This window comes from Wyeomyia smithii, chromosome 2 (assembly GCF_029784165.1).
Source record: "Wyeomyia smithii strain HCP4-BCI-WySm-NY-G18 chromosome 2, ASM2978416v1, whole genome shotgun sequence".
In the NCBI taxonomy this organism is placed as follows: domain Eukaryota; kingdom Metazoa; phylum Arthropoda; class Insecta; order Diptera; family Culicidae; genus Wyeomyia; species Wyeomyia smithii.
This window is the reverse complement of record NC_073695.1, coordinates 145,750,969-145,761,880: the sequence shown is the minus strand read 5'-3', so window position 1 is coordinate 145,761,880 and position 10,912 is coordinate 145,750,969. Positions and strand designations below refer to the sequence as shown.

The window sequence follows — 10,912 nt, the reverse complement described above, 5'->3', positions numbered from 1 at the left end:
TCAGTATCCGTTCAGTCTTCAGTCTCTGCGGCTTCAGTCTCCAGTATTATTGTGTTGTTGTTTACCGATTTTGATTAAGTTTCCTCCAAATATTCAATACAGCTTCCGTGAAGCAAGGTAATTATTAATATGATCTGAAACTATTCAAGTCACTAACTGTTGTAAACGTATTTCAATTGAAGGAGTGTGGTATAAGCCGTCAAAGCTAGCGGTAATTGTGGTTCCGCATCAATGAATTACCGGGAAAGGCAGCTACTTCAATTCACAAATTTGACTTAGATCATTTGCCACAAAACAACGGTAAGTAGATACCACAATATGTTGTATGATATTTGAATACTCTTACATTTTCATTTTTAGGAGCTTCATAGAAATTATACACCAAAGTGAAGATGATGCATAATACCGCGATGACCAGGTGAGATAAAGAAATGAATTCAATCGTTTTGTCATATTATGTTGATGCCCAACAACGACACAAAACTTTCGTACTATTCCTATCTTTAACCTCCGAGGACTTTTTCGGGTACATTATTATTTCGAGTGTTTGTGAATAATATTGGTGTAAACTTTATTTTTCCATACCAATAATTTTTTGGGATGGTGATGATACCTTATCAGTTATTTGTATTTTTATTTACATTTGTTTTTGTTTTGAATGATTCGTATCGTATTTTCGATCGAACGTAAATCGGTTTAGTCAATTGAATATATGATGTTCACTTATTTAGGAATACCGCATCAATTAGATCGTAGAAGGGATACTTTGTATGCAATGATAAGAGTGTTAAAAACGTTTGTTTTTCAACAGTGAGTTTATTTGTAACTCAAGTATTTTATAGTAAACTATCAGTTACTAATTATTTTGTGTGGCTAATCACAAAACATACTTTTAGAAATGTGAGACTATAATTGTTAGCATTTATTTGATTTCGCAATTGAAGGGATTTAAACCTATTTGTAAAGGAAAGAAATATAATCTAACAAATAATTCATCTGCTAACTTTTTGACTATAAAGAAAGCTTATCGCAGCAAGTGAGTATTTAAACGATGTTTATCAAAAGTTGATAATAATTTTATTGGCATAGCTTATAATGTTCCGACCCCAGTAAGTCTTTGTAGTTCGAGTGTACCAAGCCAAGAAAGGGGCTTTAAAATCTCTTGTAGTATTTTATTCTGAATCCTTTAAAGTGTTTTTTCCCCGTTGAACAACAACTTGGGGGGCGCTCAATATATACGTAAGCAAATAGTGGGGGAAGGGGGGATGTGCAATTTTTTTACGCTATCTTACAAGGGAGGGAGGGGGCGGTGAATTGATTTTCTTACGTAAGAAAAACATTGTTTATGCAGCTGTTCAAATAACCATGTTCATGACAGCGTGGACGATAAAATTCGTGAAAAGGAAATTACGAAATTACTCGAATAAAGGACAGAAGACGAAACGAAGTACTGTGCTTGCTTTATAATGATAAAACTAAAATAAAAATCTATGTATGCTGGCAGTAAGATTTTACTAGGGGGGAGAGGGGGTATCAACAAATCTTACGATGTCTTGCAAGGAAGGGAGGGGGGTTGAAAAAGTGGAAAAATATGCTTACGTAATTATTGAACGGCCCCTTGACCAGATTGGTACAGCATAAAGCATTGCTAGTCTGAAAAATTGTTTGTAAATCAAAAGTTTATTCTCCAAACGAAGTTTAGAGTTTCAGTTAATGCGAAAATACAAACATCTCATATGTTGAGTGCACTATGCCTGTATACATTTTCTCTTACAATTTGCTCTTTGAAAACAAGTTTTTTTTTTATTAAAATATCTGTTTTTTAGTTGCTGGAGAAGTGATTATTAATGAAACGAGAGGAGTGGACGGAACAGCTTTGCTACAAGAAAACGACACAGGAGAGCAGAGTAATGGTGTTGGCGATTGAATATTAGGTTACGTTTTTGCATATATTTAAGTTAAATTTTATTAATATTTATTCCACACTAATCTTAATATGTAATCTGTTAATCTGCATCTAAAAAGTTTTAACACCATGTATTCCTGCAAATATACGAAAATGGAATGTTTTCAATCAAAGGCATATTTTCACCGCACATTCTCAAATTTTTAATCAGTCTCGTTTCTTTCCAATATCAATAGAATTTTAATATCTTTTGTATTATAAACGAAAATTATTCAGGTTTAATTCAAGTAACTATGCAATCAGTTACGGAACACCGGAAGACTGTTCTGATAGAATTCACTGTAGTTCTGTTCTTTAACTGGGATGTCATTTCAAAGGTAAATAAACGTTGTAGCGTAGATAATAAATATTTTGCAAAAAGCAAGCATGATTTAGCACAGTGCATAAGTGGTGTCATAAAAACAACATTGTACACCCAACTGAACTCTCCCGACTTTCTTGAATAAGAAATACCAGCAATAAATTTCGTCATCAAATGGGAGGCCGTCAAAACGTCATCGCACTCTTCCGGGATTAGAGCACAAATTTGGCAAGCAAAAGGCAATCGCACGTTTAGCTTCAGGTTCAAGTGAATCGAAATTCGAGAATCAACGGATACACTGAGATAATCGCACGTCACTGGTGAAGTGAACGTGTCACAAGTAAATCGGAATCAACGGAACTTACAACAACTCAAAGACAATCGCGCACACTGCACGGAGTGAACTTTCCTCCAACTGAAGCAGGATGTGAGTATTAAGATTGAAGGTTAAAATTGCCAGCTCATGACAGCATTTTCACTTGTAGCTATTTGTTGCAATCATTAGGCTTGCAAACGAAGACAGCCGAACAGAAAACGCTCGTTCGAAATTGGCTCGTTCAAAACCTAAGGTGGCCCCGTAAAGGGTGAGTTGGAAAAGACGGCGGTTGCGATAAGGAATCGCGCTGATGTTGACTTTGTTCTCTTAGGGTTCTTTTGCTCAATTTTGATTCCGGCTCAGGAGGTGTTCACGTGAACACGCGAGGACGAGAGAAGCTTTCCAGCGAATTGAGGAGTCCCTCTGGATAGCGAACGGGAAAGCGGACTGCGCAAAGACACATGGAACGGCCTCCCGGACACCAAACATAGTAGCACTGCTGTGAGTAAATGGTTTAAAGAATAAGTACATAATAAGATGAGAGGCGAGTAGAAAGGCATGCCGGAGTAGAGTGAAGGAAGAAGCAGGGTGAGAAGAGAGAGAGAAGAAGAAATAGGAAGCGATAGAAGAGTTCTTGGGAATAAACATGTGACAATTTACTTGGTCTCGTTTTGTTGTGTTGAGCAGCCGAAAGCTTTTAATTATTACAACGTTGAGGAAATTTCGATGAACAGCAGGCTAACGCTGCTTCGCGACACCTCAATAAAAGATTTGAGCCCAGTTAGCGAACAGTTACTGTGTACCTGTCTGGTTATGAAATGAGGTTAAAAGCAGAAGGCATGCAAACGCTATTAGATGCACTAAATTTGTTTTTTTAATTGATTATTACTAATAATGCTTTGATGTGAATTATTCTACCTTGTAACCTATTCAGATGAATCACACACGCACGAGTGTGCACACATTTATTTGAAACGAAAAACTTAGCGATATCTCAGAACTCGTAAAAAGACAGTTTTTGATTATATTAATTTTTACACAGTACACAGCACCCAGTTTTTACACGGGGGTAACTTGAATTTTTTACCCCTTGTGTGCCCGGCGAGGCCAAAGTAAATTAAAATTCTTGATTGTAACTTTTGCAATTTTTAATTCCACAGCTTAAGCATCTAAAGACTCAGCAACTTATGTATTTACTTTCTAATCAGCGTCTGCAAAGCCTCAAAGGTTTTTTCCCCGGAAATCTGGTTTGCCGAGGATATTTTCGAAACTGAGAAACTCCATGATTATTTGAACTGCATCTTGCATTTGTTGGCTGAAAGTTTATAAAAAAACTTCAACAGGTAATTTTCACAGTTTCGGACGTTTTTGGTAATATGCCTCCAAAATAGTCCTTTAGCAATTTAATAAAATGATAGCAATATGGGTATCAAATTCATAAATATACTCTAGCGGGCCGTTTTTACGGTTTGGAGGTGATTTGAGGATTAGTCCTCAAAAGGAAATTTCGGGACAAATTTCCCTGAGGCTCTTAGCGGCCAAAGAAATAAAAGAAAAATTTACATATGTGAATCAAAATACATGAAAATACTTCAGCAGGAGTTTTCTTTAGCTTTTAGATTATATGATGGCCCCAAAACCACCCGAAACCATGAAAATGACCTGTAGAAGTAATTTCATGAACTTTGAAATAATAACTGTAGGATGCTGTTCAAATATTCATAGGAATCCTCTGTTTTTGAACAAATCCCCGGAAAACCAGAATTCCAGGAATAAAAACATATTTCGGGGCACCACTGACTTTGATTTGAAAGCAGATAAATTACTGATTTTCTCAGTGCTTAAAAAACCTTTATACTGCAATAAACCAATCATACGACGTGTTTAGAACAACAAAACAATATCGCACGCTTAGCCTTGGGGCTAATAGCGATCTCGATCAACTAGATTAGTTGAGAGAATTCGTTATCGATATTGTTTTTTGGCACATTTTTCATGTGTGTTTTTTTTTTAAAGGTGGCGGGGAAATCTGCAAACAGACACCTGAGAAGAGAGCTCAGGGTGTGGGGATGAGACTAGGGGAGAGATGCTGGGGTAGTTACACTCGCCCAGACACCTACTGATCCCTGTCCCGACCCACTAAAACCCCTCCAGTCTCCAGCCCTGGTCTTCCCGGAACGACGGTTAAGTATTACGTCGGGGAGTGGCTTTTGTGCGTGATGCACCCTCTTTACTCTTATAACCTCCTAGCTAACTACCTGGAGACTGGTAATTAGCTACCACTGGCGTGTTGGTGGTTGACCCGCCACACACGTTGCAGCTCCAGAACAATCTGAGAGGCGGCCGCACAGACCGCGTTCCAGGTGTCCGGGTCGTCGCACATCCTCCGGACTAGATTGTCCGGAGTAGTGCCAGGCCCGCTCACAGCCATCATGTTGCTCCTCGCTCTTGCGAAACGGGGGCATACGAAGAAGACATGCTCAGCAGTCTCCTCCTCCTCCACGCACTCGGAACAATTGGGGGACACCGCGTGTCCGAACCTGTGCAGATATTGCCTGAAACAACCATGGCCTGAGAGGATTTGTGTCAGGTGGAAGTTCACTTCGCCATGTCGTCTCCCGACCCAGCCGGATATCTCCGGTATGAGTCGGTGCGTCCATCTGCCCTTTGTGGAGTTGGACCATTCCCGCTGCCAGCGGAGCATCGAGAATGACCTTCTGGTACCTCGTATGCCCCTTGTGTCACGTTGGTCGAAACACTCTCTGTCCTCCTTGATGGCGATGCTGATAGGCATCATGCCGGACAAGACACAGATTGCATCGTATGACACCGTACGATACGCACTCGCAACTCTCAGGCACATGAGCCTGTAGGTACTTTCCAGTTTACCACGGTAACTGTTAGTACCTAGCGCTCTGGACCACACTGGCTCACCATACCTAAGTATGGACGAAACCACGCTGGCAAGAAGTCTTCGCTTGCTGCTATAAACTGCTGAGCTATCGGACATCATACGAGATAGTGCTGCAATAGCCGATGAGGCCCTCTTACAGGCATTGTCGACGTGACTCCCGAACGTGAGCTTGTCGTCCACCATAACCCCCAAGAGCTTCAGGGATCGCTTCGAGGTGATGGTGCAGTCTCCGACTCTGACCACCGCCTGTTGCTCCGATTTACGGTTGTTCACAACCGTGACCTCCGTCTTATGATGCGCGAGCTCCAGTTTCCTGGAGCGCATCCAGTCCTCGACCTTGCGTATACAGTGCGCGGCCGTCAACTCGACCTCCTCGATAGACTCGCCGTAAACCTCCAGCGTTATGTCGTCTGCAAAGCCGACGATCACAACCCCTACAGGGAACTTGAGTTTCAACACTCCGTCATACATGACATTCCACAACACCGGGCCCAGGATAGAACCTTGCGGAACTCCTGCGGTAATTGGGACGCACTTCTGACCCTCCTCCGTGTCGTAAACAAGTACTCGATTCTGGAAATAATTTTCCAGAATCTTGTACAGCGACACCGGTACATGGATGCTCCTGAGCGCGAGCGCTATGGAGTCCCAACTGGCACTATTGAACGCATTCTTCACGTCGAGCGTGACGATTGCGCAGTAGCGTATTCCCCTTCTCTTGCGCTGGATTGCTACCTCCGCCGTCTTGATGACGGAAGAGATTGCGTCCAGCGTGGACCTGCCCTTCCGGAAGCCGAACTGGTTACTTGCCAGACCGTGTACACCCTCCGTGTACCTCACCAGTCTGTTGAGGATGATCCTCTCAAGCACCTTGCCCGCGGTGTCCAGCAGGCAGATAGGCCTATATGCCGATGGGTCCCCTGGCGGTTTCCCAGCCTTCGGCAATAAGACCAGTCTCTGCCGCTTCCACCTGTCCGGAAAGAGACAGTCATCCAGGCACCTCTGCATGACTGCCCTGAACAGCCCGGGGGCCGTTTTTATCGCCAGCCTGATCGCCAGGTTAGGGATACCATCTGGTCCCGGTGCCTTGCTCACCTTTAGGGATTTGGCGATCACGATGAGTTCCTCATTCGTAACCCTTGCCTCCTCCCCTGCCTCGACACGGCTGTCGTCGCTCACGGATTGGATGCTCGGCAGGTTGGCCGACCATCTCTGGTCTATGTCTGAGATACTGGAACGTCGGACGTGAGACTCGACTGCCGGAGGCCAAGGACTTGGCTCGTGGCGTGGAAAGAGTCCCCGTGGAAAGAGACATTTTGCATGTGTAGGATAAGTACAACGATACACCGTGCCCCAGTGCTGAGTAGAGAAAATTTCCAGCTCGAAAAGATCCTCGACTCAATCGGGAATCGAACTTGATATCACAACCGTGTGGGAGAGCTAGCCGACCGACATCGCTAACCACAGAGCCACGGGGACCATATAACGAAGTGTTCAGAAGGATGATTCATAAATCCGGCGATTCAACACTTGCGTCTAATAAGAGCCTAAGAATTGCTCCTTGGGAGACTTCAAACGCATGTGTGCGGCATTTGGACAACACATACTGGATAACAGCTGCCGGATTGCCGTTTAAAACGTTCAAAAAGCCTTTATTAGGTGAGAACATATATTTATTAGTGTTGCTGGTAATCTTTTGCAAACGTTTGAACAAGTACTGTTAAGCTGGAATTCCACTGTTGAATAAGCACATGAACAATGAACGCTGCAACGTTTGTACAACGAATAATTCAGCGGGTTGTTTATTCAGCACCGGTTGCTTCTACACTGAGGGAGGAGTTAAGGAGAATAGGGAATGGTGAGGAAAGTAAGTAAGCATCGGAAACAGAAAGTAACTTCAACTAAAACAACAACAAATCGTTTACTAATTTGAAGAGCATCAAAAGTGCCCATTTAACAGTGAAACGAATCTCGGATAAAAAAAAACATGTTAGTTTTAGTATTAGATATAGTTTCAGCTCGTAGTCGGCAGCGAGGATAAAAAATTTGCCTTAAGCTTATAAGATATTTTAGACCATAAGGCATTAGATATAGTTGGCTCCGTAAAACACATCGTCACATCGGTTGTATCCGTTAGTGTCGACTGTGCTTGTGAAGAAAGGTGGTTATTGGTTGCTCGGTATGATTTAGACAATCGATGTTATTTATCAATTTTTCAATAGTGTATCTCAAACAATAAGTTTTATACATAAATTTAACCGTGAAGGAATTTCTGATCGATTGATGCCAAACCCTCGAAAACCTGATTATAAATGACTGAAATATAAGCGCTCAAAACCTGACCACTTTTCCCTGGTTGAATCACTAGATTTTCAAATTCAGGTACCTAACATCCAGATAGACGTAGTCCTACGTCAAAACGCGGACTCGAAAAAAGACGTTTGTTCGCAACGCACACGCCTGCTTCGATGATTGCAGTCTTATTGCAAATTCAATTTATGAGAGAGAATGAATTATCTCAGTGAATCTCTGAATTTTTGACGTGGCATTGTATGATAATTGTCACAACCGAGTGATAGTTGAAGTTGATTCTGAAATAGATCGAATGTTTATTCGAAAGCTATGTGGTATTTTTGAGCAACTTTACTAGCTCAGGATAATCAGGAAGGTGCAAATACAATATTTGCGGTCATCAATATTCATGCACACGATAACATAGACTGATTAGGGAATTAGATGTACGTTCACCTTTATGTAATAATTGAAACTAACCCAAATTCAAGAGCAGAATACTTACCTAACCGAAAATCAATATAACCTTCTCCTCCTGATAATACCAACATATCCCTTTTATTTGGATACTGGTTTTGAATTTCTGGGTTCATTGGTACGGAAACAAAAAATTTTACAGCATCTCGATGTCCATGGAATGATAACTGTGCATTGGCCATACAACACCGGGGTATCATTTTAGAAGAAGTGGATCCAGCTAAATCATTTAGGGGTACCGAAATCACAACTCCATTTCCTGTACCTGCAAAGACTTGGAATTAGTTTTGATGCATTTGAGATACACAATTTGTTCTACGCGAAATAACACACAATTAACTATATAAAAAAGACACTTGAGATCACAATGAGCCAAATAAACTAAAAACACGCAAAAACCAATTTTTTGATTTGAATGAAACTTTGCACATGTTTGGAGTTAACTGAGTATATTTCACAAATAGAGATTTTTTTTCTCAAATTCGAGAGTAATGCATTTTGGAATAGGATTTAGTTGAAGCGTTGTTGCCCAGAACCCGTTGATTGTATAAAAAAATCACAAGGGTTGTATGCAAAGCCACGACCGCAAGGTTAACGTAGAACTACATAAGGTTGTTTGTTACATTAGGGAGCATACTTGAATAACGTAGCATCGATGAGGGAGGGGGGTATAATTGTTTTGTGACAAACTGTGACAAGGGGGAGGGGATTAGATGGAAATCGACGCAGCATTTTTTTCTGAAAGACCAAATTTTCGACGTGGGACTACGTCGTTCTTCACTATACTAAGGTACATTCTGTGAAAACTGGTTTGAACATGTAACGTTTTTGGTTGGCGGAATGGAAGATTTTAGATGCTAATAGCGCTCAAAAAACTGTTCCGATTTCAATAGGTAATATACCGTTGGAAAGCTAAAATATACAAGTTTTGTATAACATGATAATTTTAGTTACCATTTGCTTATTACTCCGTGAAAATTGCGAAAAAGTTTGAAGGTCGAATATCCACATACATTTTCATACGATTGGTATATTTCCCTAACGCAGACTTCAAAAACATAGACGAAATGATTTCACGCATTCAGTCATTGGCTAGCAATGCCAGCCAATTGGCATCGCATTCATCACCCAACGTAGGCGACGAAGAAGGAAAGCAGAGATGCTTTTACGTGATTGGTTCTTCCCCCAATCACCCATGTTCCCCACACTGAGTGACGCTATAAAAGGACATTCCGTGTTGAGAGAAGATCATTCCCTGGTCGACCGTCAAGGCGAACAGTTCGGCTTCCCTTCGATCTGAGTTGGACCCCACGAGTGGTAATCTAATTCAGATATCATTGTTTGAATACAGCCCGAAATTGGACGTGAACGGCACTGGGGACCATTGGAAGACTTGGAAGCCGTTTGGGTGCTGCCGATAATGTAGGTATAGTGTGTCGTATATCAAGCGTGTGTGGCTGAGTAGCGTGTGGGTGTGTGAATAGCGTGTGTGCGTGTGTGAGTGGTGTGTGCGTGTATGTGTAAGTAACGTGTGTATGTATATGTAAGTAACGTGTGTGTGTATGTGTAAGTAACGTGTGTGTGTGTATGTGTAAGTAACGTGTGTGTGTGTGTGTGTGTAAGTAACGTGTGTGTGTATGTGTAAGTAACGTGTGTGTATGTGTAAGTAACGTGTGTTTGTGTGTGTGTGTATGTATGTGTGTGTATATATGTGTGTGTATGTGTGTGTGTCACTGTGTGTGTAAGTAGCGTAGGTGTGTCTGAGTAGCGTGTGCGTGTGAGTGGTGTGTGTGTGAGTGGTGTGTGTGTGTGTGTGTGTGTGTTAGCAGTGTGTGTGTGTCAGTAGTGTGTGTGTGTGCATTACGTGTATGTGTGTATAACATGTGTGTGCAAAAAAGCATTTATCCGATATATTTATGACAGAATACTTGTATAGGCATGTAACATGGGACTGACCAAATTCATATTTTTCCCACGGCAAGCCTACGTTTGTGCACTCAAGCACATACCCTTTAACTTTTTTTCCGTAGAAAAAAGTACACTTATAGATCGCACAAAGCTTTGCAGTGGGAGTTATCAAAATCATTTCATCTGTGGCATTAAGCAACCTTCTGGAAGCGCTTTTAGAGCATGAACAATCGGTTATAGTTCCAACGCGTGCCTTTTAGTAGTGAAAATTACAAGATACTCGTTTATTTTAAATGCTGGTAAGTGCAGAGATTTTGTTTTTTTTGCGAATTCGTGAATATTTTCTGCTAAATGCTACGTCATTTGATGTTCCCTTACTTGTATTGAATATGTTTAAAATTTTGTGCAAAACAGTAGTTTAAGTTCTACCAAATTTCAGTTTGCACATACATCACTAAACAGGGATGGAACAAACACTATACAAAGCAAATAAGTTCCAACAGTGAGAATGCATGCAGATTAAAATAACATTTTACTTTTCATTCTAGCGCAAAACGAGGAAATATAAAATCTTCAATAATTTGTTTGTTGTTTTTATGAGGACAATTGTTGTTGAATTTTATAGCGAATATACCGTTGATTGCATCTGTGTGCTACCACGACAGAGGGGATTCAGGCATTTTTCTGATTACACAGTCAAAAGCTGTTTTATACTCATAATTTGACGCCCCATGTATT

At 41.1% G+C, this 10,912-nt stretch overlaps 1 protein-coding gene and 1 long non-coding RNA gene across 2 annotated transcripts in view; one reads left to right on the top strand and one right to left on the bottom strand.

Annotated features, from left to right (window-relative positions):
- The first annotated feature begins 2,414 nt into the window (after positions 1–2,414).
- Positions 2,415–3,088, top strand: LOC129719941 (uncharacterized). The gene is made up of 3 exons (XR_008727232.1): positions 2,415–2,694; positions 2,753–2,851; positions 2,915–3,088. It is a non-coding gene; the product is annotated as an uncharacterized LOC129719941 (long non-coding RNA).
- A 4,956-nt stretch (positions 3,089–8,044) lies between these two features.
- LOC129719936 (JNK-interacting protein 3-like) overlaps positions 8,045–10,912 on the bottom strand; it is a 106,144-nt gene continuing 103,276 nt past the window's right edge. The window contains exons 2-3 of the mRNA XM_055671348.1: positions 8,295–8,531; positions 8,045–8,088 (exon numbers count right to left, since the gene is read on the bottom strand). Of these exons, the coding sequence (XP_055527323.1) occupies positions 8,060–8,088; positions 8,295–8,531 (266 nt within the window). The 3' untranslated portion in view covers positions 8,045–8,059. The remainder of the gene's footprint in view (positions 8,089–8,294; positions 8,532–10,912) is intronic.